This window comes from Nomascus leucogenys, chromosome 12 (assembly GCF_006542625.1).
Source record: "Nomascus leucogenys isolate Asia chromosome 12, Asia_NLE_v1, whole genome shotgun sequence".
Classification (NCBI taxonomy): domain Eukaryota; kingdom Metazoa; phylum Chordata; class Mammalia; order Primates; family Hylobatidae; genus Nomascus; species Nomascus leucogenys.
In genome coordinates, this window is record NC_044392.1 from 62,117,772 (window position 1) to 62,132,936 (window position 15,165).

At 39.7% G+C, this 15,165-nt stretch overlaps 1 protein-coding gene and 1 long non-coding RNA gene across 6 annotated transcripts in view; one reads left to right on the forward strand and one right to left on the reverse strand.

Moving 5' to 3' along the window:
• The window catches only part of LOC115837648, a 54,027-nt gene that overhangs the window by 33,997 nt on the left and 4,865 nt on the right, over positions 1–15,165 (reverse strand). The window lies entirely within an intron of this gene.
• Positions 3,507–15,165, forward strand: part of PTPN22 (protein tyrosine phosphatase non-receptor type 22) — a 59,140-nt gene continuing 47,481 nt past the window's right edge. For 3 of the 5 annotated variants that reach the window (XM_003268001.2, XM_003268000.2, XM_004089981.1), the window contains exon 1: positions 3,507–3,729. In XM_003268001.2, the coding sequence (XP_003268049.1) occupies positions 3,643–3,729 (87 nt within the window). In that variant the 5' untranslated portion in view covers positions 3,507–3,642. The remainder of the gene's footprint in view (positions 3,730–15,165) is intronic. The other 2 variants (XM_003267999.3, XM_012500487.2) reach the window with 1 other exon arrangement.

A 15,165-nucleotide genomic window follows, 5' to 3' on the forward strand; every position in this document is an offset into this window, starting at 1 on the left:
ATCCAGCCTTGGTTAACAGGAGATACTAGAATGGAAACATATAGATAGGAAGATAATCTAAGTTTATCGCTATAGGAATCCAGGTGTGAAAGTGGGAATGGGGCTAAGTGGGAATGGAAAAGACAGGTTGAATCTAAAAGACATTGAGAAATTTCCAATAGGCCTTGGTGATCAAGAGAATGCTTACAAAGGACTGAATGTTTCACAGACAGTATATATATCCCATATCAAATCAGTGACCCTGGGATGTAGGAAAAGGCAAGAGTAGTGAAACTAAAACTAAGGTTGGGTAAGTATCTTCTCCAGGGTAAAACATGTCTCCTCCTCATCTAAAAGAGAGAAGGATGTTCTGAGAATCCTGAATGTTTTTCCTATTAAATAGTTTATCTTACCCTATAGTCTTCCCTGAAATTCTCCTCCATTAATGTTTATTGTAATCTAATTCCTGACCTCCATGATACTGATATTTCCCCTTAAACTAGCATACTCCCCTCTTGTTGGAACAGGTGACATGGTGACCAGCACTCTTCTCTGTTGTGTTCTTCCTTCTCACCAAACACTACAGCCACATGAGGCAGCAGTGAGATGTGGCCTTGTCACTCCTCTTCAGGTGCTTATCTACAATTTACTTCCACAATTTACTTGATGGTTCTGGCAAAATGTTTGTGAGTCTTTTTTTATTGTATGGAATTGTGTTCACTTAGGTTTTATGCCAGACTGGTTCAAATGATTCATCATAAATTCTGAAACTCTTTTAGGTATTTGCCAACCTTTACTGCATGTCTTGTTTCTCCTCCCCAGCTCTTTATCTTCCCGCAAGATACAAATGAGTCAACACAATCTAAATCAAAAAGCATTATGCTCTGTAGAAGGAAGTGTGATAAATTAAGTAGTAGCTTATATTTAAAAAAAAATAATAATAGTTCCAGCTACTTGGAAGGCCGAAGTGGGAGGATCACTTGAGGCCAGGAGTTCCAGACTAGCCTGGGTAACATAGCAAGACCCTGTCTCAAAACAAAACAAAAAAAATAATTAACGTTTTTTGTTTTCGTCTTCAGTTTGTTTTTTGCTTGCTTGAGTGGTCTGCTCAGGAAATGGCCTTGTAGCTAAGTGGGTTTTGGGGGTTTGGTTATTTCACAATGTCTCTGTACCTTTTGGGTTTACAGTAGAATAGAATCTTAAGAATTGCTGCTTGCTTTTTTTAAAAAGTGTGAAGTTCTGCCAAGACACTATTTACAGATTCTTAGATTTTGAGGAAAAGGACTATGGAGGCATCTAAGCAAAATTTTTTTTGTTATCTCCTATTTATTTCTATCTTCTCCCTCATTAAGAAGAAATAAGAAAGTTAGTAAGAGATTGTTCTGAAATATAGGCTTGAGAAAAATCGATTTAAATTTTATTAGGCAGGTTTGCCTAATCAATTAATAAAAATTAATAAAGTTCTAGTTTTGGTGTAATTGAGGACATTCTAAGGGTACAGAGAAATTATAAAACTATATTATCTTCTTTGTCCAAACATAGAAAATCGTTTTCCTTTTAGGATTATGCTTTGCTACTCTGCAGTTAAGCAAGTTAGTTTGGAATGTTTTTATTTTTATTTTCTTTCCCAAAGGTACCTAAGGAATGTTTTAATTTTTATCAGTAATCACGTCTATATCTTTAGTCCTGAGTTGCTTTATTAACTGGCTAAGGATTTTTTTTTTTTTTTTTTTTTTTTTTTTTTACCATATTCTGGCTTTCTCAGTGTTGTATGCCAATCTCCTAACATAATGTTTAGAATTTAGTGGGTACTCAATAAATTTGTTGAACAACTTAATGGATTTTTAAATGTTTATTTCTAATTTTAAAAACAGTATAATAATTTTAGAAAGCAAACTTTATCCCATCACACTTACACAATTGATTCTTTTTTGCATCTTTTAGTCTTTAGCTATGTACATACTTTTACATGGTTTTAGTTATTATAAACTTGAAATTTTGTATTTTTATAAATCAAAGATTTCCCATATTTTATGTTTTAAAATAGCCAAAGTAAACATCACATTACTTAGAGCAGCAAGAAATTCTCTCTTAATTCTAGATGGAGATAATTTGAGAAATGTACTATTCCCAACAAATATTGCTGAAGAATGAGGGTTTATTTTATGTGTACTAGGATTGAGTTTCTTAATTTGAAATATTGTCTTTAAGTTGTCTATAACCAAGATATCTCAATGATCTTTCTTTTCTTTTTGCAGTACTTAGTAAAGAGCATGCAGTATCTTTAATGTTCAGAATAAACAGTGTTCAGAATCATGATATCCTGAAGGAAGTTTGAATAATGTTGCAAAACAGAAAGGATTGCTAATATCTTAAATAGAGGAAGTCCTAACAACACATTTCCCAGTTTTCTTCAGGATCAAGACTAATTTTGTTAACATTTGTTGAACTTCTGCCTTCAACAAAGATGATATACTGATTCTGGGATGTTCTCACACTGAATTAGGCACTTGGGTAGACTTGTACCCATTGAGAGGTTATGCAAACTGAGATGTGGAAACTTTTTCTAGAAGAGCCTGCCTTTCAGGGCCAAAATGCTACAGGCACAGCATGACTTCCTGAAACAAATTTCCTAAGACATTGGTTGCAGAGTAGAAATGTGTTCTTTAGAAACAGTTCTTCAGGCTTTCTGCCCTAAAAGTTACAATGTTGTCAGCAAGGTGGTTGATTTTACTTTCTTTTTGTTCTATCACAGTTTACCAGCATTACATATGCAGGATATTGTGCTAACTGTCTGGTCAGGTGCTCCTTGAGGGGGCCACTTGCTCTAAATCCTATATAGACCAACACTCTTAGTCTTTATATCCAGAACCCAAGTGAAGCTTCAAAGGCTACTGGGAGGGTTGAAGAGGTGCTGAAATCAACACTTCCCTTAATGGAGGTCAGCACTTCCCCAGTCCTGGGAGAGACACAGACTGTCAGAAGCATCTGACTTTGCTTCCTTCAAAAGGGAGTTTGAGGTATATATAGCAGACTTAAAAGTTATGAATAAAAACACCTTCTGTGATGAACAGAAGTTTCTCATTGGTCACACTGACAAGAAACCTTTCGACGAACAGTCCGGGTAGAAGACATGTCACTCTAAACAGTGTCTGTTTTCTTTCCTGGGCCTAACCGAACTTTGCAGAGTTCATTTGGGACATAAGGAAACAGAAGGTGTCAACTTGGCCCTTGTGCTCACTCGGAAAATGGGGAGAGACAGAACTCATGCAGGAGACCTGTAATTCTGCTCTTTCTCTGGGAGGCAAGAAGAAAGGTGAGTTTTGCATACGGGTGATGGAATGGAATAATCTCAGTTAAACAGACCACACTTTATGTTCTGGTTAGCCTCTTGTTTGTTAAAAATTTGAATTGTAACCAGGTTCCTTTGCTGAGAAGGAAGGCGCTAGGGCCCTGGAGTGAGATGATGGCTGTGTTATGTGACCACAGAAGGTGGTTACGTACTAATTTCCTCTAGGGCTTGTGATGAAGTCAGTAAACCACAGCCTTCAGCATGCTCTGCTCAGGCGGCAGCAGTGGGTTTTTGGAGGTGTCTCGGCCATGACACACATTTGACATGCCCTCCCTCAACCTACTTATAGACTATTTTTCTTGCTCTGCAGCATGGACCAAAGAGAAATTCTGCAGAAGTTCCTGGATGAGGCCCAAAGCAAGAAAATTAACAAAGAGGAGTTTGCCAATGAATTTCTGGTGAGTCCTGTGTGTGACCCTCTCGGAGTAGTTACATACACTATTTGACTATGGGGGTCCAATTTTCCGAGACCAAATTGCTCTTGGGATAAAGTAAATATCGGACCTTGGAGGGGAAGACAGAAAAAAAGGCAACCTAAAGTTTGACTTCTCTGAGTGGTTTGCATGTATTTTAGGTATTCTCTCAAAATTACTGGTTTTAATATTTTGTTTGCTAGTTCTTTGGAGTTTGGTTAGGAATCCTACAGAAGACATATACAACTCCAGATGTAAAAACACTAATATTAATTGAACATCCAGATTTCCCCAGGTATCTAAGTTGTGGTTTATGCTTTATATTACTAATTTTAATTAATATTAAGAAGAGACCAATGTTAACTTTTCATGCAATATTACATTTTTAGCTTCCCCCCTGGGATTCTATTTGGTTGACAAAGGTTTTTGAAGAGCACCAAAACTACCCACTGCCACAGTTTTTTTTTGTTGTTGTTGTTTGTTTTTTTAAGATTCGGAATCTTACTCTGTCACCCAGGCTGGAGTGCGGCAGTGCAACCATAGCTCACTGTAGCCTTGAACTCCTGGCCTCAAGTGATTCTCCTGCCTCAGCCTCCTGAGTAGCTGGGGCCACAGGTGTGTATCGCCATGCCTGGCTAATTAAAAACAAAATTTTTTTTTCTTTTTTGTAGAGATGAGCCTTGCTTTGTTGCCCAGGCTGGTCTCGAACTCCTGGCTTCAAGCAACCCTCCCATCTTGCCTCCCAAAGTGCTGGGATTACAGGCATGAACCACTATGTCTGGCCATCATTTTTCTTTTCTTTTTCATATGAAAAATATATTATACCTCCAGCTTTGTTCTTTTGGCTTAGGATGGACTTGGCGATGCGGGCTCTTTTTTGGTTCCATATGAACTTTAAAGTAGTTTTTTCCAATTCTGTGAAGAAAGTCATTGGTAGCTTGATGGGGATGGCATTGAATCTATAAATTACCTTGGGCAGTATGGCCATTTTCACGATATTGATTCTTCCAACCCATGAGCATGGAATGTTCTTCCATTTGTTTGTATCCTCTTTTATTTCATTGAGCAGTGGTTTGTAGTTCTCCTTGAAGAGGTCCTTCACATCCCTTGTAAGTTGGATTCCTAGGTATTTTATTCTCTTTGAAGCAATTGTGAATGGGAGTTCACTCATGATTTGGCTCTCTGTTTGTCTGTTATTGGTGTACAAGAATGCTTGTGATTTTTGTACATTAATTTTGTATCCTGAGACTTCGCTGAAGTTGCTAATCAGCTTAAGGAGATTTTGGGCTGAGACAATGGGGTTTTCTAGATATACAATCATGTCATCTGCAAACAGGGACAATTTGACTTCCTCTTTTCCTAATTGAATACCTTTTATTTCCTTCTCCTGCCTGATTGCTCTGGCCAGAACTTCCAGCACTATGTTGAACAGGAGCGGTGAGAGAGGGCATCCCTGTCTTGTGCCAGTTTTCAGAGGGAATGCTTCCAGTTTTTGCCCATTCAGTATGATATTGGCTGTGGGTTTGTCGTAGATAGCTCTTATTATTTTGAGATACGTCCCATCAATACCTAATTTATTGAGAGTTTTTAGCATGAAGGGTTGTTGAATTTTGTCAAAGGCCTTTTCTGCATCTACTCACACCAGTTAGAATGGCCATCATTAAAAAATCAGGAAACAACAGGTGCTGGAGAGGATGTGGAGAAATAGGAACACTTTTACACTGTTGGTGGGATTGTAAACTAGTTCAACCATTGTGGAAGTCAGTGTGGCGATTCCTCAGGGATCTCGAACTAGAAATACCATTTGACCCAGCCATCCCATTACTGGGTATATACCCAAAGGACTATAAATCATGCTGCTATAAAGACACATGCACACGTATGTTTATTGCGGCACTATTCACAATAGCAAAGAGTTGGAACCAACCCAAATGTCCAACAACGATAGACTGGATTAAGAAAATGTGGCACATATACACCATGGAATACTATGCAGCCATAAAAAATGATGAGTTCGTGTCCTTTGTAGGGACATGGATGAAACTGGAAAACATCATTCTCAGTAAACTATCGCAAGGACAAAAAACCAAACACCGCATGTTCTCACTCATAGGTGGGAATTGAACAATGAGAACTCATGGACACAGGAAGGGGAACATCACACTCCGGGGACTGTTGTGGGGTGGGGGGAGGGGGGAGGGACAGCATTAGGAGATACACCTAATGCTAAATGACGAGTTAATGGGTGCAGGAAATCAACATGGCACATGGATACATATGTAACAAACCTGCACATTGTGCACATGTACCCTAAAACCCTAAAGTATAATAAAAAAAAAAAATAAAAAAAAAAAAAAAATAAATAAATATATGTTAGATTCTAAAAAAAAAAAAAAAAAAAAAAAAAAAGAAAAATATATTATAACGTGTTTTTTCAATAACAGGGCATCCTTAACTTCTTTTGCTGGGAGAAGTGGAATGGCTAGGATGGAGAGTAGAGACAAGCGTAGGTCAAGGGGAGAAACATGAGTACAGGGTAGCTTCAGGTTGGGTGGATTAGATTACCCAGAAGAACAACCAATCTCCTTTGAGAGAATTGTGATTATTGATGCAATAGCAGCTGGGTAGGCCTCATTCACCCTACAAGCTGAGATATCAGATAACACAGGGTGTCTAATAGTACCTATCATGTATTTTAGAATACTTACAGCTGGTGTTTCAGAGAAACAAAGAATTTTAAACCTTAGCTCTTCAGTTGTGAAGAAATGGGGGGAAAGGGGGAAACTGAAGTACAAACCTGAAATTAAATCATGATTTTTTTTCACCAAATTATCAAGTATTTGACATGTTCTTAAATCCTGTTTTCTAACTTATAAAATGGGGATAATAATTCATGTCCTACCTATCCTCACAGGATTGTTGTGATGATTAAATATCAATAACAATCATTAAATGTGGTCATTCATTGAGTACTATTTATTGAGCACTTAGTATGTACCAAGTTCAGTTGTAAGCACTAAAAATACAGCAGTGAACAAAAAGAACCAAAACCTTTGCCTCCTGGAGCTAACACTCTGGTACCGGATAGTAGATGTGAAAACACTCTGAAAGTCTTGAGTAATTAGATATTATTGAGTGATTAGATATGATAGGAACTCCGATGTCAGCTCAACATGAATAATCTCGTGGTACTATGAAAAATGTGCTCTCACTGCCACTGGCTGATCAGTCTGAGCCCCTCTGGTAGAGTACCTGAAAGGAGGTAAGTAGGAAGTTCTAGCACATGTGTTTACATGTCCCTGCCCCTGGACTATAATTCCTAAGCCAAAGTAACCCAAGGCATAGGTGTAAAAAGTGGGCTGAGGGGCAGTGCCGGCCTCTGTTTTATTTTGGTTGCATTTTTAAAAATAATGTAGACTGGCCGGGGGCAGTGGCTCATGCCTGTAAACCCAGCACTTTGGGAGGCCGAGGCGGGTGGATCACCTGAGGTCAGGAGTTTGAGACCAGCCTGGCCAACATAATGAAACCCCATTTCTACTAAAAATACAAAAATTAGCTGGGCGTGGTGGCGGGCACCTGTAATCCTAGCTACTCAAGAGGTTGAGGCAGGAGAATCGCTTAAACTCGGGAGGCAGAGGTTGCAGTGAACCGAGATAGAGCTGTTGCACTCCAGCCTGGACAACAAGAGCGAACCTCTGTCTCAAAAAAAAAAAAAATGTAGACTATATCCCTAATATTTTACCTTTTCTCAGCTAAAGTCATTATAATTTCTCACCAAAATACAGCAGCTACCTCCTAACTGGCTTCTCTGCCTCTAGCCTTGCCCCACCTTCAATCAATTTTCAGTTCAACACCAAGGGATCTTTTAATCATACAAATCTGGTCTTTTTTTGGGGGGCAATGAAGTTTTGCTCTTGTCACCCAGGCTGGAATGCAATGACACGAACTCGGCTCACTGCAGCCTCCACCTCCCTGGTTCAAGCGATTTTCCTGCTTCAGCCTCCCAAGTAGCTGGGATTACAGGCATGAGCCACCACGCCTGGCTAATTTTGTATTTTTAGTAGAGAGAAGGTTTCACCATGTTGGCCAAGCTGGTCTGTCCAACCAAGTAATCCACTCGCCTCAGCCTCCCAAAGTACTAGGATTATAGGCATGAGCCACCATGCCCAGCCAAATCTGGTCATTTTTTCCCTGCTTAAAAACATGTTATAGTTTTTTTTAGCTGCTTAATATTGTGCAATATGCTACACATTTAGAAAAGTACATAAAACATTTAAGTATAATTATAAAGCAACCATTAGCAGTGCAACCACCACCCAAGTCAAGAAACTGTCAGACCCCCGAAGCCCCACGCCCCATCAGGCCCTCTACCCCCATCCCACCCTGTCCTGTCCTACCCTGGCCAAGGGAATAATCACTATCCTGACTTTTATATTAACCACTTCCTTGCTTTTCTAGCTCCTGATTTTAAGGACCTTGTTTTTGGGTAGTGATTAAGTGTAACCTCACTGTTCACTGACTCATGTCCTCCAGTGGAAAAATAGAGTCTTCCTCTCAGCTTCATCTAAAGGTTTCAGATGAGACACCAGATAGAGAGCTTTGGGGGAGTAGAGGAGTAGTGAATGAGGCTAGACTGCTTGCTTGGACAAGGTAAATACTGCCACTAAATTGGAGGGCTTTCCATCTGGTCATGTTCTGTGTCCCATCTTAAGCCCTTAATGTATTCTCCCAGGATTTTATGTTTCCGAGGTTTGAGGACTGATTCTGTGACACAAGGCCACTGTTCACTTAACTGGTGGTACCTTTAGGGGAATTATCAAAAGTCATCTCTATTTCCAGGTAGATTCCCTGCGCATCCTAACCCCTTTACCCTCTCCCCAGGTCCATGGTTCAGATTTCAGTCTCCACTTCCTTCTTGGCCATACATCTTTGTACAGAGAACAATACAGATGGCCCTCTGTATCCCCAAGTTCTACATCCTTGGATTCAACCAACTATGGATCAAAAATATTTGAAAAAAATACCAAAAATAACACAACAACAAAAAATAAAAAATATAAAACATAACAGCAATTTATCTAGCATTTACATTGTATTAGGTATTATAAGTAATGTAGAGATGATTTAAAATATACAAGAGAACATGTATAGTATGTGTAAATACTATGCCATTTTATATGAGGGACTTGAGCATCCACAGATTTTGGTATCTTGAAGGGGGTGGTCCTGGAACCAGTCCCCCACAGATACTGTGAGAGGATTGTTTGGATGTGGCAGTCCTGTTAATGGCAGCTGAAGCCAATGCCATGCTGCTTGGTCTTTTGCCTGTGCCAGGACTAAATTCAGTAACTTTTCTGTAGTTGAAACTACCACTGACCACCCATCTAAGGTTTTTATACATTCATATAAACATTCATTGAGTGCTTACTGTGTGCAGAGTAATGCGCTAGATGCTAGGAATGTAGTGCAATGCTCCATGCTTTGGTGGAGCTTATTTTATAAGACAATAGATGTGTCTTAGAGAGGCAGACATTAAACAACTAATTGCTATATTAAATACTTAATATAATTGTGATAGTCTGGGTGAGGTGGTCAAGGAAACACCAACATTCATTTTCTTATTTACTACTCCTTAAGAAAACCCTGTGAAATAGCTACAAATGTGATTTCTGACTTACAAATGAGGAAACTGAAGCTCTGAGAAGTTAAATAATTGGCCTAAGCTCACTCAGCTGTTCAGTCATAGAGATGAAATTTAACTCAGATCTGTCTTATTACAGAGCTGTGAAATTAATCCTTATCCAGTAGTGTTCTACTTCATCCAATGACACTGAGTCTCTCAAAGGACCTAGTTTTAGGGTAAGTGCATTGTGCATAGTTAGTATAGTTTCTACACAGCAGAAACAGCAGGATGCAACTATACTGTTGAAATTTCTAAAGGTACTTTCAAATATTCCTTATTATTGTTATTCTTATAAAACAATATTATTGAAAGTTAAAAGAAAGTAAACTCACCATAATACCAACATTCTAACAAATCAAAACTTTTTTTATGGATCTTGGCCAGGTGAGGTGGCTCACGCCTGTAATCCCAGCACTTTGAGAGGCTACTGTGAGCAGATGGCTTGAGTCCAGGAGTTCAAGACAAGCCTGGGCAACATGATGAAACCCCATCTCTACTAAAAATAAAAAATTAGCCAGACGTGGTGGCACATGCCTGTAATCCCAGCTACCTGGGAGGCTGAAGTGGGAGGATCGCTTGACCCCAGGGGGTGGAGGTTGTAGTGAGCTGAGATTGCACCACTGCACGCCAGCCAGGGAGACAGAGTGGGACCCTGTCATACACACACATGAGAACCAACAATAGCTTTTTTTTGTGGATCTTCTAGTTCTTGTCCATTTATATAATTTTTTAATATTACTGTAATTATAGCATAGATACAATTTTGTATTCTCATATTTTCACTTACCATTACACCAAAATTATCAGGCTGATTAAAATGTATATAATTTTTAATAGTTGATGATGCAGCATCATCACATGGACATATATTCGTCTATGTGGGTTTGTTGTTGCTGTTGTTGTTGTTGTTGTTGTTGTTTTGAGATGGAGTCTTGCTCTGTCACCAGGCTGGAGTGCAGTGGCATGATCTCGGCTCACTGCAACCTCCACCTCCTGGGTTCAAGCTATTCTCCTGCCTCAGCCTCCCGAGTAGCTGGGACTACAGGAGTGTGCCACCACACCCAGCTAATTTTTGTATTTTTAGTGGAGACGGGGTTTCATCATGTTGGCCAGGATGACCTCGATCCCTTGACCTTGTGATCTGCCTGCCTTGGCCTCCCAAAGTACTGGGATTACAGGTGTGTGCCACCGTGCCCAGCCTGTCCATCTGGTTTTATAATGAAAGAATAATAATCATAATAGAGAATGCTTCTATACCTCTTATAGACACTGTTCTAAACACTCATATATCAACTCATTTACTCCATTGAGGAAGGTACTGTTTTCATTTCCATTTTATAGGTGAGGAAACAAACAGAGAGGTCAATTAACTTGCCCAGGGTCACATAGCTAGTAAGTGGTGGAACTGAATTTCAATTTCAGGTAGTCTTGCTTTATCATCTGAAGTCATAAAAACTTTGGAGTCATATAAATCTTGGTTTGAATTTAAGTTATGCCCATGATTAGCTGTGTGACCTTGGATTAAGTCAGTAAGATGTGGGAATAGTATTCACTTTGAAGAATTGCTGTGAAGATAATAAGTATATAAACTTCCTGAGACATAGTAATACCCAAATAATTTATTTCTCCATTGTTAGACATTTGAGTTATTTCTAATTTTTCATGATTATTGATAACACTAATATGAATATATTTTTCCATGTGGTTTTTCCCTTCTTTTGGATTAATCCTTAGGCTAGATACCCAAAAATGTTATTACTGGGTCAAAGACTATTAGCATCTAATTGGTTAAGTATTACCAAACGTATTTCCAAAGGAGTTTTTCTAATTTGCAATATATGAATTTATCATATTCTCTACCACCTTGCTAGACTTAATAAATATAAAAGAGAATAAAAGATGAAAACATTTTCCCTACTTACTATGCACTAGGCAATCTGCTAAGTGCTTTGCCGTATATGATCTCATTTAATCATTACAACAACCCCAAGAGGAAAATATTATGTTCATTTTACCCATGAAATGGCAAAGCCTGGATTTGAAACTGGTCTGTTTTTTTTCAAAGCCTCTTAACCTCTGTACTTAAACTGTATCAGGTAAAAATCATGATTTTTTTTCTGATATAACTAGCATAAAATAGTACTTTATTATGTTAATTTCATTCGATTTCTGAGCCTGAAAATGTTCCATGATTATTTTAAACCTGCATTTCCTTATATACGTTTTCTGTTCATCTACTTTCCACAGTAACAACAGCTAATCCATAGAACCGTTTTCCAGACTCTGTGCTAAAAGTGCTTCACAAATAGAACTTCATTTACCTCCCAAAGAACCTTTTAAAATGGCTGTCAATGTCCTACATAGTGTCTCTCCAGCTTCTTACAGCATGCTCATTTTCTTGTCCTTGCCATGCTTCCTCTGCCATAGGGCCTTGCACACATGTTGTTACCTCTGCCTTGAACATTCCTCACACTCCTCTTTACCTAGATAACATTTAGTAATTTTTTTTTTTTTTTTGAGACGAAGTCTTGCTCTGTCACCCAGGCTGGAGTGCAGTGGCGCGATCTCTGCTCACTGTAACCTCTGCCTCCTGGGTTCAAGCGATTCTCCTGCCTCAGCCTCCTGAGTAGCTGGGACCACAGGTGCATGGCGCCATGCCTGTCTAATTTTTTGTATTTTTAGTAGAGACAAGGTTTCACTGTGTTAACCAGGATGGTCTCTCGATCTCCTGACCTCGTGATCTGCCCACCTTGGCCTCCCAAAGTGATTATAGGCGTGAGCCATCATGCCTGGCCTTTTTTTTTTTTTTTTTTTTTTTTTTTGAGACAGGGCCTCACTTGGTCATCTAGGCTGGAGAGCAGTGGTGTGATCATGGCTCATTGCAGCCTCAACCTCTGGGGTTCCCATCTCAGCCTCCCAAAGTGTTGAGATTACAGGTGTGAGCCACCATGCCTGACTAATAATTCTTTAGATCTCAATTTGGTGGTCAATTCTTCAGAGAAAGCTTTCTTTTCTTTTCTTTTCTTTTTTTTCTTTTCTTTTTTTTTGAGACAGGGTCTTGCTCTGTCACCCAGGCTGGAGTGCCGTGGCTTGATCATAGCTCACTGCAGACTTGACTTCCTGGACTCAAGTGATCCTCCAACCTCAGCCTCCCAAAGTGCTGAGATTACAACCATGAGCCACCACACCTGGCCAGAGAAAGCTTTTTGGACCTCTTTGAATAGATCAAATCTTCTATTGTAAGTTCTTATTAGCACCATCTGTTATTTTTCGTAGCACTTACCACAGTTTCAGTTTTTTGTTTGTTTGTTTGTTTGAGATGGAGTTTTGCTCTTTTTTCCCAGACCAGAGTACAATGGTGCGATCTTGGCTCACCACAAGTGATTCTCCTGTCTCAGCCTCCCGAGTAGCTGGGATTGCAGGCAAAGTTGCAGTGAGCTGAGATTGCACCACTGCACTCTAGCCTGGATGACAGAGTGAGACCCCATCTCCAAAAAAAAAAAAAAGGCATTTATTAAATATAAAGGATTCATTGAATCCTAACAGAAAGAAGATACCTAGTTCTGAAGGCCAGGTTTAAGTGCTAATGGTTTAAAATATACTGGAAGTCAGACTGGTACTATTGCAACTTCTGGAGATTCATTAGAAGACTAGAGACGTATCAAAGATCTGGCTACATCTTGGTTCTATAAAGGAGACATAGATACATCCTGGTTCTGTGTATATTATAGTAATGATACTAACCAAACAGTTATCAACACGGTACATCCTACAGAGCAAGTGCACAAACATCTGTGAATTGACACTACTCATTCCTGCGAATCAGCCTATCACTTGAACATATTTATCAGCATTTCTTGACCTTTGTGCACATTAAGGTGCAATTTCTAAAAATGCCATCACCAGAATAAATGTATCACATCACCTCTGAAGCTGATTTCTCTAACACCATCTCCAGCCTCTCACTAGGGACCATCTAGTCCTACATTTTCATTTACTCACAAGACACTTAAAACACATTTCTTGGCTGAGCGCAGTGTCTCATGCCTGTAATCCCCACATTTTGGGAGGCTGAGGCAGGCGGATCACTTGAGGCCAAGAGTTCAAGACCAGCCTGGCCAATGTGGTAAAACCCTGTCTCTAATAAAAATACAAAAGTTAGCTGGGCATGGTGGCAGGTGCCTGTAATCCCAGCTACTCAGGAGGCTGAGGTGGGAGGATCACTTGAACCTGGGAGGCAGAGGTTGCGGTGAGCCAAGATTGCACCACTGCACTCTCTGCTAGGCAACAAGGCAAGATTCTGTCTCAAAAACCAACCAACCAACCAACAAACAAACAAACATACACATTTCTTGCCATTTTCTCACACTTTATGTATCTAAAGTTGAACCTCTTGGTTTACTCACCCCAGTTTAGCTATTGCCTACCCACCTACCGACTTACCCTACTATTGTACTGGAAACTAACCTCTATACGTTTGTCAGTCTTGTTGAAGATGATTGCATTGCACGCTCGTACAATTCAGACTTGTCCTCCATTCCTACTGGTAGTTCTCCTGATTACTGGATTTAGAAGCCTGAGCTCCTAATGCCATTCCTTACCACTTGCACTTTTTCTGTCCTGATTGAGGCTTGGTATAATACTGACCTATATTTGCAAGGCACTGAGGAACTACCTTGCAGGATTCTGGAGACAGCCAAACTTTGTGTTCTCCCACCTAGCACAGGAGGGCCAAGTTTGATTTTCCTCTCCCTAACATGTCTCTAAAATGCTACATCTTCTATCCAGTAATGTAGTCCTTCAAGGCAAAGATACCGTGGTCTTGTGCTTTCTTTTACTTTCTGTTCTCATTGGGAGTGACTTTACTTTATTTACTAGTCTATGAGAATAACATGCAAATGACTCAATCCAAATTTCTAGAATCTAATACTCCTTGTTATACTGGCCAGGATCCCCGTTCTCCTCTCCTTTCTTGAAATGAAAGGGGTAGTATCATCTACAAACCAAATGAACTTACTATTAGCTTATCAAGCACACACAGAATCTGGTTTCTCACACATTCCACTCTATTTCAGGGCCCATGAGGGATGTTGAGCTCTCTCTTCACTTCAGTCTCTTTTTTATTTTTATTTTTATTTTTTTTCACCCTTTAGATCTTATATCTTTTCTTCCCAAACTTAAACCCACCCCATGACCCTGCTTCCTCTTTTACACCTTTTTGCTTTCCACTCTCAGGGTTCCTCCTTTTCTGGTGTAGTTTATTACTTTTTATGCCCTAATTTTGCCCTAATTTGTTCTTTCTTGGGGTATTGGAGCCCGGGAGTCTGGCAGGAAGAGAGGTGGAAGAGAAAAATGAAGCCTTCCGGGCGCGGTGGCTCATGCCTATAATCTCAGCACTTTGGGAGGCCGAGGTGGGGTATCACTTGAGGTCAGGAGTTGAAGACCAGCCTGGCCAACAGGGCGAAACCCTGTCTCTACTGAAAATACAAAAAATTGGCCAGGTGTGGTGGCGGGTGCCTGTAATCCCAGCTACTTGGGAGGCTGAGGCATGAGAATTGCTTGAACCTGGGCAGCAGAGGTTGCAGTGAACCGAGATCATGCCACTGCACTCCAGCCTGGGTGATAGAGCAAGACTGTGTCTCAAAAACAAAACAAAAGCAAACAAACAAACGAACAAAAAACAGAAAGAAAAAGGAAGGCTTCACAGTGTTATGACCTTAAGATAAGATGTTTGAGGG